General features: G+C 39.8%; 1 protein-coding gene across 1 annotated transcript in view; it reads left to right on the top strand.

Annotated features, from left to right (window-relative positions):
- The first annotated feature begins 1,494 nt into the window (after positions 1 to 1,494).
- The window catches only part of LOC111156597 (protein tyrosine phosphatase, receptor type D), a 406,803-nt gene continuing 388,937 nt past the window's right edge, over positions 1,495 to 19,360 (top strand). Inside the window, exon 1 of the mRNA XM_022517585.1 lies at positions 1,495 to 1,558. Coding sequence (XP_022373293.1) covers positions 1,495 to 1,558 — 64 coding nt within the window. The remainder of the gene's footprint in view (positions 1,559 to 19,360) is intronic.

The raw sequence follows: 19,360 nt of genomic DNA, 5'->3' as shown, positions 1-19,360 counted from the left end.
TCCTCTCCTCTCCTCTCCTCTCCTCTCCTCTCCTCTCCTCTCCTCTCCTCTCCTTTCCTTTCCTTTCCTTTCCTTTCCTTCTTTTCAAGACTGAACCATTTTCTTTTGCCTCATTTTCTTTTGCTTTCCTAATGAATTCATCACTCCAACCCAGTGGAGTTGGAGTCCTGAACCAGCTGCCATCAGCATCTCTCAGGAACTTGTTAGACATGTAAATTCTGAGACCCCATCACAGACCTAGTGAGCCACACACCAGGGCATGGTGCCCAGCTATCTGTTGTTGTTGTTCTTTTATTTTATTTTCACCCAGCTATCTGTTTTAAAAAGCCTTGCAGGTGATTTTGATGCATATGGAAGTTTAGGAAGCCCTACTCCAGCCAAAGCTGGAGACTCATCTTTCCCAAAGTTCCTTTCCCACTGCCCTGCCTTTGTACAGAATTCCTGGAATGCCTTTCTCTCTTCTTGGTTAAATCCCAACTGTATTCCCAAGCTCACTTTGAGATACTGCTTTATCTATGATACCATTCCTGATCTTAACTTTTCATGGCATTATTTGGTTTTCCTTCCTGACACTCATCACTTATTAACTTACACTAGTCATCTGATGTATCTGTTTTATTTTTCCTAGTAAACTGGAAAGTCACAAAAGACAGAATCCGACTCATTTTTGTACTTCTTGGCACTTTACACTAAGTGCATTTGCACACAGTAGGCTCTCTAAAAATAGTTTGTGGCTTATTGGTTTTACATAGAAGATTGAGAAAACTAAACTATTGCCCAGGAGACATAAAAAAATCCTGTTAAATCAAGTAGGCTCATGCTAACTATTGTTTTGACTTATTGAAGCTAAACTAGACTTGAACATTGATGTGTCTTCAGGGAAGAAGCCAAATGTGCTTGTGTAAAAAATTCTAACCTCTCCTCTTTAGCTGGAGAAGTTGAATTAGCCCTGTCACTTCCTCTCGTGCCAAGAAAGCAGCTTCCATTATTCTGTCAATAATAGACTTTTATCTGGCATGTGACGCTTCTCTTAAATCTTTCTCATACCATTGCTGTGCTTTCTTCCACTGACGTATTCACATAGTGTTTCATAAGAAGTGACAGTTGCTTCTTACAGAGAGTTGTCCAAAAAGGTGGTATAAGCAGAGAGTGGAATTCAAGGTGGTTGGCTTTGGCAGAGCCTGATAGTGGGAACAAGATGGGCTCAGGCTGCCCCATTTTCAAACAAACTTGCTTCCCTTCTCACACAGAAACATCCCAGTTACAGTTGCTTGTGTCTTTATAGTAGCTTGCATCTCTCTGGGTGGTGGTGATGGAACAAGGGGAAAAGAGTAAGAAACTAAGGGTCTTTGTGTTCTCTTTCCTTTTTGTCTCTCCCTCTGCCCTTACAGGCTCTGAAAGTGTTCCAGCTGAAATTCCAGAGCAGACTGACTCGCCGCAGCTTCAGAGGCAGCGATCCCTGACTGCCAGCGCTCGCTGCCCCCACGCTGCAGGATGGTGCACATTGCCAGGCCGCTGTTGCTGCTCCTTGCTCTCTTCCTCCACGCGGACGCTGAGAGTAAGCCATTCTCCCTCCTCTACGGGGCTGTGACCATAACGAGTGGTTTTGTTCGCAGCTGGCAGCAGGCTCAGGGCGTCTGAATACGTTTCCTTTGGAAGTAAATCCTGAGACACTGTGGGATCCTCCTTGGCTACCAGCCAGCCTTTGAAAGAGATTATTGACGTGACTTCCTTACCATTTCCTCTCTCTCTCTCTCTTTATGCCCCTATTTTTGGGCATCTAACTGCCCCTTCTTTTTTTTTTTTTTTTTTTTTTTTTTTTTTGATAATCTTACCAGCCCGGTGGCAAAGACACTATGAGACCGATGATGTAACTCAAACTGGGGTTAACCAGTTGGTGGTGCCAATAAGTAAACACTGTTCAGACCCATTAGAAATTTCTTTCGTATTGTGGATATATCTATGTTTAGAAAAATGCACAATGTCACATCGAGCCCAATTAAACTTCCAAGCCCCTTGTAGCTGTCTTAGCAGCTGTTCTCATGTACTGTTTCCGACAGCTGTCGTCAAGTACAGTATTCAAACAAATCAAGCAGAACTGACAACGTTGCGGCTGGGTGAAGGGTGTGGAAGTATAAGGAGAATTCTGTGGACTACAGACACCAAAGTTTTTGGTTTATTGGACTCAATTTATGAAACTGAGCTTGTGGTCAATTAGCTTGCCAATTAATGAGAAGATCATATCTCCTTCGTAATTAGGAAATCATTAGGTCTACCTTGTTTACATATGTTTCTTTTCCCATCTGGCCCATGGTGTTTTGGAAGAGATAGTACTGGAGAAAGTCATGTCTCTGGCTTCGGCTCACTGACATGGCTGGTTTCTTTGTAGTGCTGTAGTTCATGAGCAAGTTGCCCATTGTCTTTGGGAGTCCCCTGGTATTATGGAAACGTATAACATCTGCAGTCATTAACTTTTCCCTCTGCTGTCTATTTCAGTGAGATTAAATCTGATTCATGCTGAGGATGTTTCAAAGACAAGGATCCTGTGTCATGTTGGCCCCTACCTATTAATTGAATTCTGACAAAAATTTCTTCAATAGCAGCCAATTTCTTTGTTTAAATAAGGGCTCTGTTTTCCAAAGAGAGCTTTCCAGGAGTGAAAGGAATCAGGTTAATAACAGGATGCATATGGAACATGCATGTATTAACCACATTTTCTGTGGTTATAGTCTCCTAATTAGCACTTGAGAGTATTGGTTTAAGGTGACACCAAGGAATGTCTAGGACAATGCCAGCAAATAATTAACTGGGAAAAGACCCAAATGAAAGATGCTCTTGTTACTTTAAAGCCATTTATGTCAAAATCTATTTTAAAGTTGTAATCTAAATTTAGTTTATTAAAGAAATCAGGCATATGGCTTTATTTTTCTGTTTTGGCTAGAATGAAAAAGTACATTGTTTTACAATTGTTAATTTTTGGCAAAAACCTGTCAGCACCCTGGGAATCCACTTTAATTTCAGATAGCAGTTAGAGATTTCCTTAAAATTACTAGATATAATTGTCATATATCCATGAAGTTATCCTTCCAGATAAGTAGAAATGTTTTTCTACTGAGCAGCTTTACCTTCGTTTAAATCTCTGGTGGAATGTGGCAGACAGATGTCAAGTACTCTTACAATTGTTTTAAAAAACAATCTACACTCCAGATGATCATCACCTACTCCTTTCCCTCCTGCACCTCCCCTTCTCCCTCTACCTCCACCCTTCACCACACTTCCTTGATAGCAACCTTCCAAAAGGGAAAACAGGGGCCACAATAGCAACTTTTAGTTAAGATGTTTACCAGGTTATATGTTTACATGATAATCAGCTCCCAAGCTCAAGATGTAAGCTGAAAAAGAATCATTCTCTCTCACTCTTCCCATGGCGACTAATGAAAAGGGACAGACTTTGCCTGAATAATTTGTTTAGTTTTCCCCGGGTCTACTCCAACCTTGCTTTAGTATGTTTTCCCTTTAGCCGATTTATTTGGCGTTGTTGAATGGGATGTGTAATCCAAGAGATTCTCGAGGTGAGAGGAAAAATTAGCCATATTTTTTAAGGTACATTTTGAAAGAAGAAAGAACATCCCTTATTGATCTATTGGAGGACACTCATGGTACATGAAAACACATGGTTGGAGATGTGCTTTTCGTCCCTAAAGGATGTTTAAAGAACAATTGGGAAAATGGGTCCCAGATTATAACCTATTAAATTGTGCTGCTACCTTTCCATAAAACACTGGAAAAAAAAAAAAAAAAGACATCCTAAGTAGCACTGAAGAAGAATTAGATTTTTTTCATCATCACCTAAATACAGTATTTCTGAAGCTCCCATTACCTGGGACACTGGTTTGTTACTCTATGCTTTGATTAGCACATGTAGCCATGTTTTACCTAACTCTATTTTGGAATTTTTACAAGGAATCAGGAGTTCTATTTCAAAATTTAATAGTAACTTGTCAGAGCCATTTGAGAACGATGAAATAATTTTTAAAAATCCGTTTGCCCATTTAAGAATGAGAACCATGTGGGGATGGGAAATGCAAAGAAGCCACTCCAGTTCACCATGCTAATTTAATGTGCTCTGCTCACTGCCTTTTGAAATGATTAACTCCAAAGAGCCAAGGAGTCAGGATTATCATCTGCTCTGTGGAAGTCATAGTAAAGTTAAAGTGCTAGGTGTGATGTTGCATTAAGTAGAAGAGCTCTTATGAGCCTTGGTTCAAAGCCAGGTCGAAAATTGTGATAATATCCCTTTAGCAGAAAATTATAGTCTTTGCCATTGCCAATTTAAAGTGCCCCACAGATCCCCACTATTACAAAGGCTAGATGTATGCATGGATCTGATTTCTTTTTATCCCTATGTCTTGAGTGCTGGAAATGATTTTGCTTGTTTCTTGAATGTGGGTACACATGGTAGAGCTGTGGTCTCAGTGTGACTTCGGTTCGAGCACAAACAGTAGTTCCTCCTCCTGTCAAGCCTACTAGTTTTCTGGCTTAGGTGGTCTGATTGAGGTTCATTCTAGTTTAAGTGGTTGTCCGATTGAGGTCAGATTTTGTCTTAGGCAGTGGTCTGATGGAGGTCAATTCTTTGATAACATGAATGCAAATTAAAAGTAAATTTATACTAGCATTTTCCTGGGGTGTTTTCCTGTTGGCTGAGTTTTCATAGCAATTTCTGATAGTTTTATTTCATGTGTAGCTTTAGTTTTTTTATTTACTAGTTATTTTTTATTTGTTTTTTGTTTGTTTTTTTTGTTTTTGTTTTTGTTTTTGTTTTTTTACCTAGGTGCAGGCTACAAACCTGCTTTTAGGACTTTCTTTCATCAAACTGGTTTCACTGTAATAAAATCACTTACTGTTGACTGTTGCATTCTAGACTTGAGTTTATACTTTGACAACTGTAATTTGACCTGAATAGTTATTGGATCTTCATTGGAAACACAACAATTGATAGTCTAATTCCTCAAATTGCTTACCTCATCCATTTTCTGTTACTTTTTGCTTTTTTCCATGTCAGATGGTAAACGCTCCCTCATTTTCCTCCCTTATTATAAGGAAACTTCTTAGTCCTTGTCTACTCACTGTATTCCTGTCTTACATAAAAGCAATGAATCCCCCCCCCCCACTTTGGTATTGTATCACTGTATCCATTGGCATTAGAGAATAGGCTGGCATACACACAGTAGGAGAACGATTCTTACCTTATATATTTCCTGATGGGCAGTGTGGAGTAATGGTTCAGAAAGTGAGCTCTAAAGCCAGTCTGGTTTTAAGTTCTGGCTGTCCTCTGTAATCTGGAGCATGATACACCATGCTCTTTCCCTCAGTTTCTCTATCTTTAAAATGTGAGTGATGGTGATGATGATAATCATTATGATGATTGTATAGGAAAGGTCCTACTCCTGGGTTTTGTGAGCATTGAATGGGCTAATGTAAAACACAAAATCAGCAGATGACATATGATAGGTTTTTAATAAACGTTAGCTGTTATTATATCATTATGTCAAAAACACATAGCCAACAGTGTTATTGAGCAGTTCTATGAGGTGATGTGCTAAAATCCTTTTTTATTTGACCTGCAGATTATCAAAATTTTGGTGGTTGGTAAAACAGGTTTTCTCACACCATGTTAATGACTAAACTTGCTTCTCTATAAAGTCCCTTACATAAGAGATGCTTGAAACTCTTGTATTGTGAATTAAACTGAAGATCAAGAGGAAAAATTATAAAGCATACTTAGTCAAGCTAGTCAAGCTTGGAAAAAAAAACCTCCTATCCCAGAATTACCGATTTAAAGTTAATTTGGGGGGCGCCTGGGTGGGTCAGTGGGTTAAAGCCTCTGCTTTCAGCTCAGGTCATGATCCCAGGGTCCATAATTTATGACCATATGAAAAGCCATTTACTCATAAATTATTCTGTAAGAAAAAAAAAAAGGAAAATAATTAAAGGGCAGGGCAAATTATTCCTTTTGCATTTTGCAGAATCACTTCTGAGATGTAGCCCAAGCATGCAGTTGGACCTTCCAAGATGAGGTTAGAAATGGAGAGGATGTCTTTTTTGTGTCATCAAAATGCATACCTCTCAGCAGATAGGACATTTCACACTGAGAACATTAATATGCCTTAAAAACCACTTTTTCTGTTTTTACTTTACATTGTGACTATTTGGGTATGTATGTATGTATACCCCAAACTATTTAAACCGTCCCTTAAAAGGTAAATATTGCCTGGGTGATGAAGATGTTCTAAAATTAGATTGGTGTGATGGTACTAATTGAGTAGACACCTACTAAATGCCATTGAATTGTACACTTTAAGTGGGTGATCTCTATGTTGTATAGATTATATTTCAGTGGAACTATCGAGAACAGAAAAGAGAAACTGCTGCTTAACCTGGCAGTTTGGTCAGATTCCCTTCAGTGTATACACCCTGAAAGGAAGGTGTGCTGATTTCTTTAGAGCAGTTATGATAGACCAGCTCACTGAGGAGAGCAGTGAGAAATCCAGTTCATGTACCAAGTTTATCGATGTCTTCCTTGTTTTCCCTTTCTCTGAATTTACAGATGTGTGGCAAAATAAAAACCTTGCCTTTCCCTCCTCCTTCTCCCACTCAATTTAAAGTAGCTAAATTAGCAACATCCAGCTGTCTGCCACAAGGAAAATATCCCAGCTATTTTACTGATCCTTAAGCCCCTTTGCAGAGGGTTTGTGGCTTTCTGAATTAATTGCTCCCAGCAGAGCTGTACCTACCTAGTGAAATTAAGAATATGTCACAAAATCAACCAATGTGTACAATTAAAAGCATTTTCTTGATTATAGAGGGACTTGATGTTAAAAAAAAAGAAAGAAATCCTAACTTTGATATGTTTCTTATCTCTGATCTCTGTGATGAGGCCCTTTACTCAAAAGATGGAACAACATCTGAAATATTGGTGAATTACTTCTTGCTATTGCTAATACCCTGATTAATCTGTTCTGTGATCTCCTCATTTCTTTCCTTTTACACTCTTAATTTCTTTAATTTTTCTCACTTAGCTATTATTTCAAATAACCTTGGGAGCCCCCATCACTCTGCTCTCCATTTTGCTCTGCCTCACTCAATTTTAGAAGCCAATCCCCCCCGCCCCCCCAAAAAAATAGAACATAGAAAACTCCCAACCAGTGTCCATTTTGAAATTAAGAATCAAAGACAAGAAGTACTGGTGATTGGATGGAAACCGATTCTCTTACCTATAGTCTTGTTTTCTCTTTTCCTCTGTTAGCTTTAGCTTCATGTATTTATTCACCAAAGTCGTGTGTGTGTGTGTGTGTGTGTGTGTGTGTGTGAACACGTGTATGCATGCTCCATGGAAGGCTTTGTACAAAATGGTGGAGATAGAAAAAATTAAAGGATGTGGTTTCATATGTTTGTAATCTGCCTTCAGAATTCATTGCTCACTTTTTAGAATTCTCTCACACAATATTTTCAGAATTTATCTTCAGAGGAGAGGTAGTACTTAAGACTATGGACTCAGGAGCTGAAGTGTATGTTCAAATCCTGCCTCTGCTATATAATTATTATGAGCATGGGCAAGTTGCAAATATCTGTGTGTCTCTCATCTGTAAAATTAAGATGGAAAATAGCACACTTGATATGGTTATCATGAAGATTAAGTAAAGAACTACTTGCAGAACATCTTGAATAATAGGATTAAATATTCACTAAATGTTAGTTGCTATTATAGTTTTTTCTCATTAGCTTGCATCATTTCCAAGTTGGTAGCATCTATGTTTAGATCTCTGTTGACATTTATTACCCCATTAACTTCATAATTTGTGCAATATCTTTTAAATATGTAAATATATATCTTTATATATACTTATGTTTCCAAAGAACATTGACTCATTGGCTCATTCCTGTATATAATAGTCACTTTAGTAAATGTTTATTGGACATACTTCCTGTGCCAAGCATTGACTTAACTACTGGAGATACAATAGTGAGATAAAGAGATATGATCCTTGCCCCAAAGGGCTTACACTCTAGAGAGATAGACAAATATTTAACATTAATCTCAAAAGTTACACTTTCTGAATGTGTTAAATCTTATGAGGGAAGAAAATAGGGAACTTAGTGCCTTATCTCTTCAGAAGAGTAATAGAAAGCTTTCCTGAAGGAGTGACTTTTTTTAAAATTTTGAAATAATTTTAGACTTAAAAGAAGTTGATAAACTGTATAAGAATTTCCCATGTCACTCAGTTTTCCCTAAAGTAATATGTTATATAATGACTGCACTTTAACAAAAACAGGAAATCAGCATGAGCACAATACTATAAACTACAGAGTTTACTTGTTTTATATTCATTTATTTTTTAAAGGTATATAGTTCTGTTAAATTTGATCACATGCGGGGCGCCTGGGTGGCTCAGTGGGTTAAAGCCTCTGCCTTCGGCTTGGGTCATGATCCCAGGGTCCTGGGATGGAGCCCCGCATCGGGTTCTCTGCTCAGCAGGGAGCCTGCTTCCCTTCCTCTCTTTGCCTGCCTCTCTGCCTACCTGTGATCTCTGTCAGATAAATAAATAAAATCTTTAAAAAAAAAATTTGATCACATGCATAGTTCTGAGGAAATGATTTTTGAGCTAGTATCTGAAGGATGAAGAGAAGCTAAGTAAACTATATCTGAATGGGCTGTTATGGTCCAAGAAAGGATGTGTTCCTGAGCCCTGAGACAGGGATACTTAGTGTATTCTGGAGACTCAAAGCATGGTTGTGCCTGGATACCAGACAGTGAGGAGAGAGAATTCAAATAAGGCTGGACAATAGGCAGAGACTGTCTAATTCAAGCCCTCATAGAACTTGTTCAAGATCTTGGTTTTTATTCTAAGAACAGCTGGGGGAATGACGGAAAAGATTTGCATTAAAAAAACATCCTTGTGGCTGCTGGGTAGAGAGATGCTTTGGAGTCAGGCCAGCCAGAGTGGCCTTGGGATCTGTTGGGAGGCTGTTTTGAAGCTATGGAAATAATGGGGGTACCAGGGACCAGAGTGGTGGAGATAAGGGAGGCAGGACAGCCTTGATACTGAAAAAGAATTTTAGTTGACTACTGTGAAGTGACATTCTCCTAGAACTTGAACCATGTACAGATTATTATAATTTGGAGTAAAAGAGAAGACCAGGCTAGTAAGAGATAAGTAATCCTTTATTTTTAACAAGGCATTATATATTCTTCCCAAAAATGTGTCACTGCTCATTTTATAATTTCCCTTTATGGTTGTCAATTTCAGGTAATTTTATTTAATCTTATCTTTGTGGTACTATCTGTGAAGAAAAGTGGAATCAGACTCAGTTTAAAATTGTGAATGAGATTCAGTAACCTACTACAAAAATATTTCAAGTTAGTTTTGTTCTCTGACAAAAGTTTTAAATTCCATTTACAGTTTTTGATGGGTTTTGCAAAATCACAGCATGGTGTTATGACAGTCATTTTATAGTACAGTTATTAAATGTGACATTAAAATATACTAAGTACTTATATCTTCATTTTAAAAAACATGCAAGATTTCACTTTTAAGCTAAAAATACAGAATACATAATAGCAAACCTATTAAACTGAATACATTCCAGCAGTTTTTCTTTTCTTTCTTAGTCGTTTATTGTTAATTTTATTTATTTTCCCCTCACTCCTTAAAAGTGCTTGTTGTTTGTCACTAAAAAGGTCATTTACAGCTTTAAGTTAAAGTGACTTCAAGTTGATACAAAGAAAACCCCTCCAGTATCTATATTTTATTTTCCTTTAAAAGTACATTTAAGGGGCACCTGTGTGGCTCAGTGGGTTAAAGCCTCTGCCTTCAGCTCAGGTCATGATCTCAGGGTTCTGGGATCGAGCCCCACATCGGGCTTTCTGCTCAGTGGGGAACCTGCTTCCTCCTCCCTCTCTCTCTCTCTCTCTCTGCCTGCCTCTCTGCCTACTTGTGATCTCTGTCAAATAAATAAATAAAATCTTTTTTAAAAAAAGTACATTTAAATCACAACAGTTAATTTAAAAATAATAATATTTCATTGAGTAAATGCCCATGATGTGCAGAGGAGAGGGCAGCAAGACGAGGTTATTGACAAAAAATAAATGAACAGTATGACTTTGGATGGTGATACATGCTTCAAAGATAATAATGCAAGGTGATGTGCATGACAGTGGACTGGGGGGGGGGGTAATGGAGGGGCGGGGCACTCCATTTTATATCAAGGAAGGTGTTGCTCAGCTGAGTGATGGGAAGAGATCAGCCATGAAAAAGTGGCATTCCGGACATCCAGAAAAAAGAACAATGATTTGCAAAGAAGGAGCCCAGTGTGTTCAAAGGACAAAAGACCCAGAAGACTGAACACAGTCAGTGGGAAGAGATGGGTAGGAGAGGCAGGGAGGGTCTGGATTCTTTGCCCCTGTAGACCTTAAAAGAAGTAAGTAAACCAAACTAAGAAGTTTGGATTGCTAGGCAGAGATGTAGGGAAACAAATATATTCTTGGAATATCTGTCTGTGAAACTTGAATTGGGTGCTATGAGCTCTTACTAGGTCAAAATGAACATATTTTCTACAAATAATGCATCGCAGGGTTGGTACAATTTCTTGTTCAAGTTATAAGCCGTTGTCTAAATAGCTTAACTGAAATTTTCTTTGTGCCCGCCAGTATAGATTTTGAACCCTAAAGCGTTTGGCTAACAAAAGCACAAATGTCTGTTTTTTGCTCTTTATCTCTGGCCAGTTTTGCTTTTCTTTTAAAGCAGATGATAGTTTTACATTGGAAACATGTAATTAAGTCTGCATGTCCCTTCATTGATATCCATAGCTGGAGAGGACTTAGGAGGGCATGTATGAAACGCAGGTCTGTAATTGGAGGGTGATCATCAACATTGACTTGCAGGGAAGAATGAACTTTAATAGGTCTTTCTCTGCATGCTTCCATTTAGTCAGGGTGAAAGCAATCAACTCCTAAGTGATTCTTAGCTTGTATTTCCTATGCAGATGAAAGCATTTAAATAAAAGTTTTCCTAGTTAACCTCTTCCATTTGGGGAAAAAAAAAATCTATATGGCTTACGTGATTTAACATATTTGGACTTAGTTTTAAGTCCAAAGGGGATATAAGGTAACAAATAAAAGGACGGTTATTAAACCATAACTTCAGTGTATTTACTCCAGAATAGTACATGTTGTAAACAACCACATTTGTCTTAAATTCTAGCCTTTCTGCTTACCTGGAGGATATCCTTAATTCTCCTGACCCTTTGGGAATGCCGACGTGCATTACCTGATGCACAGTGGCTGTTCAGTAAAGGTTTGTTTTCATCCGGTTGTAGATGTTGTAATGCCTGACTTTTGCAGAAACTAGCTATCTAGCATTTTTACCTATTGCAATGATTTTCAGATCAAGGAATTAAGCAGCATATCCTTTAGATCAGCAACAAAAATACAAGCAAATAAACGAAAGCATCCGCATCATAGATTTGTATGTTACCTATGTGCTGAACTCTACGCGAAATCTCCCCATGTGGGTTTCTGCCATCAGCGCAGCTCTAGCTTGGCGTATTGACATTTTGGGCTAATTCTTTATGGTTGAGGACTGCCCTGAGTATTGTGGGATGTGTAGCAACATCCCTGGCTTCTTCCATTAGCACCTTGACCTTCAGTTGGGACTACCAAAATGTCTTCTGACATTGCTAAATGTACCCTGGGAGGCAAAAGCACCTCGGGTTTAGAACCACTAATAGTACATAAGCTCTGGAACAGAACTTGGGGCAGAGGGTGGGAGAGGTAAACACCCTTCTCACTTCTGTGGGGTTTGAGAGGAGGAAATTTTGTCAGACCTATGATAGACCTTTTAAAAGTTCTTACAATCAGCTATGCTGACTGGGAAAGATTAGCCATAGTTCTGTTTAGTACCCGTTGATGACCAAAGGCAGATTGTCTGATTTCATCATGTCTCAGTTTTGTGGTCTTGAATATCTGGTTGCCATGAGAAGTAAACACTGAGCAGTGTTAGGTGTTTAGGACTATGCTTCAGACACAGTAAGCACTCAATAAAGGTTAGCCAGTGCTGTTATATTAACTATGTATTTCATACTATATGAATTTGATTGTTACTATATTATTTTTATTTTAGCAATGAAATGCAATTTTATCTCCTAGCAATGATTGTGATAATACCTTTCCCTTGTGTAATTATTTAAACACTTTTTATTTTTAGTCTAATTTGTTGCTGAAAATTCTAGCAGTAGTCAGTATACCTTTTATTTTATTTTATTTTTTTACAGGTTTTATTTATTTGAGAGAGAGAAAGTGAGAGACTGAGAGTACACAGGTGCTCCTGAACAGAGAGGAGGAGCAGAGGGAAAGGGAGAAGCAGACTTCCTGCTGAGCAGGGAGCCTGGTGACCTGGGGCTTCATTCCAGAACTCCAGGGTCATGACCTGAGCTGAAGGCAGACACTTACTGGCTGAGCCACCCAGGCGCCCCAGTATACCTTTTATTATCATCACTTCTCAGATGAAAGAAACCAAAGGTCAGAACAGATAACCTGCCTGGAGCAAAAGGATGGAGTAGGTAATGGCAAGGGGCCTGGAACTCACCTCTCTTGACTCCTTGCCCAGGCAGGAGGCAGGTTAGTTAAAAGGGGCAGGTACAAGAACTCAAAGGCACCGTGGTCAGAGCCACAAGCAGACAGCCCACGGGATACCCCCGGTGCAGCGGCCCTGGAGGCCCAGCTCTGAGGCAGTTGTCCAGTAACCTCACTGATAGGTGGAATGAGGATTCAGAGTCATGGTGGAAAGATTAGATCATATCTACAGTTTAAGCACTATATAAAAATTAGAGAAGCATCAAATGGCTTTTAGAAAAGCTCCTGTCTCATTTCAGTGTAAAAAAGGAGAAAATACTGTCAGTTTGGAAAATGTTGTATTCTGTGCAGCCAGTGTTTTATTATAAAATGATTTTTAGTTTTCATTAGGTTTTCTTGTTGCTCTTATCTGTCCATTTGATTCTAAATTGTCAGCAGTAAGATCTGCCTTCAAGATTTTATCACTGTAATCATGATGTCATCATTCTCCTAGAATGTGATAGATTGGAAATCAGGGCCAAGATATTTTACAGCTCCTTTCAAGGTGTCATCTGATTACCCTCCCCTTGAATGTGCGTTGATACTTTGATTCGCTTTAACCAATAGAATGTTTTAAAAGCGATGCTACTCCTCTGCTAGGCCTAGCCCTTAGAAGTCTGGGGGCTTCCACTTCCTCTCTTGAGTCATCATAGAAAAATACCCAGTTACTCTGTAGTTGGGACCCCATGGAGAGAAAGAAACGCCTATCTGATTGGAGCCATCCAATACAACCCAGTATAAACTGGAGCTATCCCAAGTAGAGCCAGATACATGAGCAAAGCCACCTTTGCCTTCCAGCAAGAGTCCAGCCTCCTCCTGGTGACTGCAAGCCGCGTAAGTGAGCCCAGGTGAGAGGGAGAGAAGGACCATCCGGCTGGAGCCTGCAGGGCCAAATCCAGTGCAAAGAAATCTTTGCATTAAAGCAAGTTTTGAGATGATTTAAAACACACTAATAAATAACTGAAGCACATGGTGATTATTGTCATCAAAATGAAGTACCTATCACCTTGAGGAATAACCTTGGACTTGTGGTTGCTTTATTTTTCAGATGATCTAACAAGCACTTAAAGGGGCCCTTTCCTGGGTAGATGCACACATTGGCATACATCAGATAAAACCCTACCTAGAGCTACAATTCTGAAACCTTTACATGTTTTGCGTGCTTTTTTCTTTTTAAAAAAGTTATTTATTTATTTTAGAGAGAGAGAATACATGTGAGTGGGAGGAGAATCGGCCGGACGGGGCTGGGGGGCGGGGGGGAGGAAGGAGTGGGGGAGAGAAACTCAAGCAGACTCCCCACTGAGCAGGGAGCCCAGCAAGGGGCTGGATCCCAAGACCATGAGATCATGACCTGAGCCCAAATCAAGAGTTGTCTGCTTAGCTGACTAAGACACACAGGCGCCCCAAAGCATTTTGCATGTTTTTTGACCAGAGTTTGGCAAATATATTGTTTCTTTGTGGGCCATAGATTCTTCTGTAATATTCTGTTACAATATTCAACTCTGCCATTATAGGAAGGAAACAGCCAAGACAATGAATAAATGGGAGTGACGAGTTCCAATAAAACTTTACTTAACGGCACCTGTAGGGAGCCAGATTTGCTCTGAGTTCATGGCTTGACAACCCTACTTTTGACCTTACTCATTGACAAGTTCTCACCAGACAGTGGGAAGCGGAGAATACTTATCAGCAGAGGACCTTGTTTTAACCTGGTGAGGTTAAGTCAGGAAAGGAGACGCATTTGATTAGACTCTTTTAGCACTTTGCTTTGTTAGTAATGTTTATTGGGAGCAGATTAATTAGAATAAATAAATTCAAGGAGCACATCTCTTGACAAACAGAGATGTTTAATAGTGCTTAACCTTTAGAATTTATGCGGCAAAAGCTTTGCGTGTTACTGCACTTTATGTCTTTTGGGGGTGCTTCAGGTACTCGGCTGTTCGTGCCACTTCAAGTTGCAAACTCCTGAAAAATGAATAATTTATCAGCTGTGGGATATTTTCATTGCACTGTGAGCCTGACATTTGGAGCTATGAACACCTTAAATATAGAGAAAGAAGTGCTGGGAATGTTGTAATGGGGTCTGTAAAGAAACACATTTATAATCATGGGTATTGAAGCCTGATATTGGTTTCGTGGAGGCAAGCAGAAACGTCATGGTGAATTTGGTCACATCATAGGTTTTTCTGGTATAGATGTACCCTGTACCATCTCAGTGCTTATAAATCAAAGCAAAATAAAACTAACGAGAAAGCACCATTGATCCAGCGGCAATGTTCAGAAATAACACTTACGATCCAGGATGTCAGCAAATTGAAAAGCCTTCCTGGGGTGTGGTGAAGGGGCAGCTTGCAATTGATTGCAATCAGAATTCTTGACTCACATGGGAAAATATAAAGAACCAACTGTTGCCAGTTTGTCCTGGCAACTAGTAGAAGGCACAAGTTTCCGAAAATGCATGAAAGCATAACTCTATTTTTGTAAGGACGGAGGCTGTATAGAGTTGTATGTAGAAGTAGGACTAATTATATTAAACAAAAATCTTGGCTGAATATGAAGGAAGCTGACTAATGATTAAGTCTATTCGACTATGGAGTAAAATCTCACGGGAAAGAATGAGAGCCCCACTGCGTGAATCATTTGAAGTAAGTGGCAGAAACCACTGTGGAGAACTACTGTTTCTGAAATAATCAGAACTACATCAGCAAAGGGATATAAAAAGATCATTTAGCAATTGCAAAACACATAATTCTTTTTTGCATTTTAATTGTTCTGATTTGGAGTGAGAGATGGAAACAGGAAGGGCATTATGATAATTGTAATAAAACAATTGCTTATATTCTGGGATCTATTTTCCCTCGAGAGTTTGCAGTTTAATAAATGGATCCGATGCCACTATTGGGCAGGAAATAAGTTGGCTCCCTTCCCTTTGGGGTATTTACTCAGGCCACTAGACTCTTCTATGTAGCCTAAAAGAAGCTTTCTTAATTGCTCATGATCACCAACATTCTGTTTAGCTCAAGAAGTGCTTTGTGTTTGTCCAGTTTTGCTAGTATTCTCCCCTCCTTCCTTTCATGACTGCACATCTTAGCCAGTCTGAATTTTACCTGCTCTTTTTGCTGCTGTCTTTTTCCACTCTTTTCAAGATTTTATTTATTTGAGAGAGCATGTGCATGTGCAAGCATGAGCCCAGGGGAGGAGGGCAGAGAGAGAGGGAGAAGCAGTGTCCCCACCAAGCAGGGAGCTGGATGTTGGGCTTGATCCTGGGAACCCGGGATCATGACCTGAGCCAAAGGCAGAGGCTTAACTGACTGAGTCAACCAGGCACCTCTTCTTTCACTCTTCCTTATTTATTTTATTTTATTTGATAGAGAGAGAGAGGGATCATAAGTAGACAGAGAGGCATGCATACAGAGAGGGGAAGCAGGCTCCCCGCTGAGCAGAGAGCCTGATGCGGGGCTCGATCCCAGGACCCTGAGACCGAGACCTGAGCCGAAGGCAGAGGGTTAACCCACTGAGCCACCCAGGCTCCACTCTTAGTTAATGCCCACTGTGTCCCAAGCTCCTGGAGAAAACAACAGGACAGAGCTAAGTCAGTGCTCTCAGAATTGCCAGGGAGATAATACAGAGATAACGACAAAGTGGGGCAGTGCGTGCAATGGTGGACATAAGCACATGCTGTTGCCACCAGCAGGTCGTTGCTGGAATTTGAAGGCGATATTCACAGGTGTGGTGGAGACAGAAAACAGGCCGGGAAGCATTAAGGCAGGGTTCAGGAGCTTGAAGCTTGCCTGGTAGATCAGTGATTCTCAACCGGATGATACTTGGGAATCACTTGGGTTTGGGAGTATAGCTGTCTAAGCCACACACTGACAGATTAAACTGAAATATATGAAGGTAAGGACCAAGGGTAAGGAATGGTTTAAATGTCCCTCAGTTCATTCTCAAGAAAAGCCCAGCATTACCAACTAATAAAGGAAGCCAGTGAAATCTCTTAAGCTGGGAAGTCGATGTGGACCAACTTGCATTTTTAGTAGATCGCTGACAGCTGTGTTGGGGATGGATTTGAGGGTGAGACCAGTTAACAGATCTATGTAAAATCACACAGTCAGGGTCATGAGTATCTGATCTGAACTGTGGTTGCAGTCATTGGATAAGGTGGTGCCAGATACAAAATTTATTCAAGAGGATTAAAAACTTGCAGGAAAAAAAATATTAAAAAAATTAAATAAATAAATAAAAACTTGCAGGATTTTGTGATGGATTGAACTTAGAAAACACTGGGTAAGTCACAGGGGAACAACTAGAGAGAAGTGGCCAGAGTCATGCACAGTTTGGTATGTAATTCTCTCTGCCTCCCTCCTCTGCCAATACACCTAGTGCACTTTATATGGCTTTTGTGTCTCTCCTGACAGTTATCACAGTTGCCAAATATTACTTTTAGTAGTTGGCTAAAATTCTCATTTCCCATGTGTAGTGTGAGTGTATTGACTCATTTTAGATACTGCCTCCTTTACCCTGCCCCAAAACTGGGCCTTGGGTGTAGCCAGGTGCTGCAGATTCAATGCACACAGTAACTAGTCAAATAAAATTCATTACTGAAGCAGACCAGTTCAACTTTTTGCAAAGTTTGTGCTGGATCTCATGAGGGAAGCAAGCACCCAATCTCTTCTTGCCAATTGGGAAGCCATGCCCAGGATCTTCTGATTTTCCTAGAGAAGCTTGAAATCCAGATTTTATGTGTGCAACATCCCTAATTTTTACATATTGGGCTGAACTAAAAATTGTTAAGCAGCAATAATACCGAGGCCAAAGAAAAACATGTTTGGGATGGATCTGGTCTGGGACCACAAGTTTTCACTCTCTGTATAGGGTCTCAGTAGTAATTTATAGAATTGAAATGAATAAAATTTCCCAATCCCAGCAGTTTCTAGCCCTTTCTGTGGTTTAACAATAGCAGAGAATTTCACAAAGCAGCAGCAGCAAACATTTGGGCTGATTCTGTTTGTGGAAAGTGAATTAGAGAATGGATTCCATTACCTGGTATCTCACACTAAAATATAAAGCAGAAGGACACATTTAAAGTCCTTTAACTGCCATTATTATATAGATACTTTCGGTGAATGTGAATTTGAGATGATGAATTATTCATTTAATTCCATTCCTTCTCAGTTTTGTAGGTTCTACCAATGCCAGACTTAAGAGCCTCAGGTGGCCCCCTTGTAGCCTGAGCCTGGGGAGAGGTTCTGTCTCCCGCCTCCTGGTTTAGTCCATCTCCTGGATCAAGGCAGCTTGGATGCTGGAGCTCCTTTTTCTCTCAGGGGCTGCTCTGGCTACCCATCATGAAGCCTCAGAATATTTAAGGCTAAAGAGCAGTTGAACAGTTGTTCAGCCAGTGAATTAGCATTTCAAAGGCCAGTGCTCAGAAGGGCACTGCCCAAGTGAGCAGCTGGGTTGAAACATATAGTCAAGTCTGAATAATAAGATATTTCTGTGAAAATGACTTTCTAATTGCATGAAGACTTATGATTGGGTGCTAAAACTTGTTGCTTTATTGGTTTTGATGGCATTCTTTCTGGAACGTACCTTGCACTTTCCAATACTAAACAGATCAAATGAAGCCTGATTGGCGTCTGATCATTTGGGTAATACTAATCAGGAATATCGACTTCTATATTTCCCTCCATTTTACTGAGAAGCCCTGAAGAGTTACTGTGGTATATAGTTGGTGGACTCCTGTATTTTTGTGGGTCATGTGTGTTTTTCATTTTAGTGAGAAGGAATATGGTGTGTTGAAAAGAACACACCGGCTTTCAAGTAAAAAAAGATCTGGGTTCAAATTCTGTCTTCTGCTAGTTATTAGATAGGTAGACTTGGAGGAGTTTATTAACGCCTCTAAGCATATATAGTTTTTTTGTTTGTTTTGTTTTTTAAAGATTTTAATTATTTATTTGATAGAGATCACAAGTAGGCAGAGAGGCAGGCAGAGAGAGAGAGAGGAGGAAGCAGGCTCTCTGCTGAGCAGAGAGTCCATGTGGGGCTCGATCCCAGGACCCTGGGATCCTGAGCCGAAAGGCAGAGGCTTTACCCCACTGAGCCACCCAGGTGCCCCGAGCATATATAGTTTTTTAATTCGGCAAATATATTTTCTGCACCTACTACATGTCTGCATTTTTCTGGTTGCTGGGAATATGATAGTGAACCTAATGGAGATGGGCAGAACCAGTGTCCTCCTGTAGCTGCCAGTCTGAGCTTACATTTCCCCTCTGTAAAATGGGGATAAGAACCTCACCCTGCAGTTGTTTCCTAGGGATTAATTGTGATAATTAATGTATGTGAGGTGTCTAGCCATGATTATAGGCTCATAACTGTAGACATAGCTGCAGGATTTACTTCTTCCCCTGTGCTTAATTGCCAATGCTTTCTAATCTGTTACCTTAAATTTACACAAAACTATATTCTTCGAGAGATATGTTTGCTCACACATTCTAATTCACAGATAATGTTCAGGTCCTAGACATCTGAGTATCCTCCCTTTCTCCTTTCTAAATGTTTTGCATATATGGTCCTTAAGTAATTCATTCCAGAGATTATTCTCATCATTCTAAGCTTTAGGATACATCAGCAACCAAACAGACTACCACCACCAACAACAGTATTGTACCATTAAGGTCACATTCTAAGGTGCTC

The sequence above is a fragment of the Enhydra lutris genome, unplaced genomic scaffold (assembly GCF_002288905.1).
Source record: "Enhydra lutris kenyoni isolate GAN:26980312 unplaced genomic scaffold, ASM228890v2 scaffoldscaffold47, whole genome shotgun sequence".
Taxonomy (NCBI): Eukaryota; Metazoa; Chordata; class Mammalia; order Carnivora; family Mustelidae; genus Enhydra; species Enhydra lutris.
The sequence above is the reverse complement of the archived record's forward strand: the minus strand, read 5'-3'. Positions and strand labels throughout refer to the sequence as shown.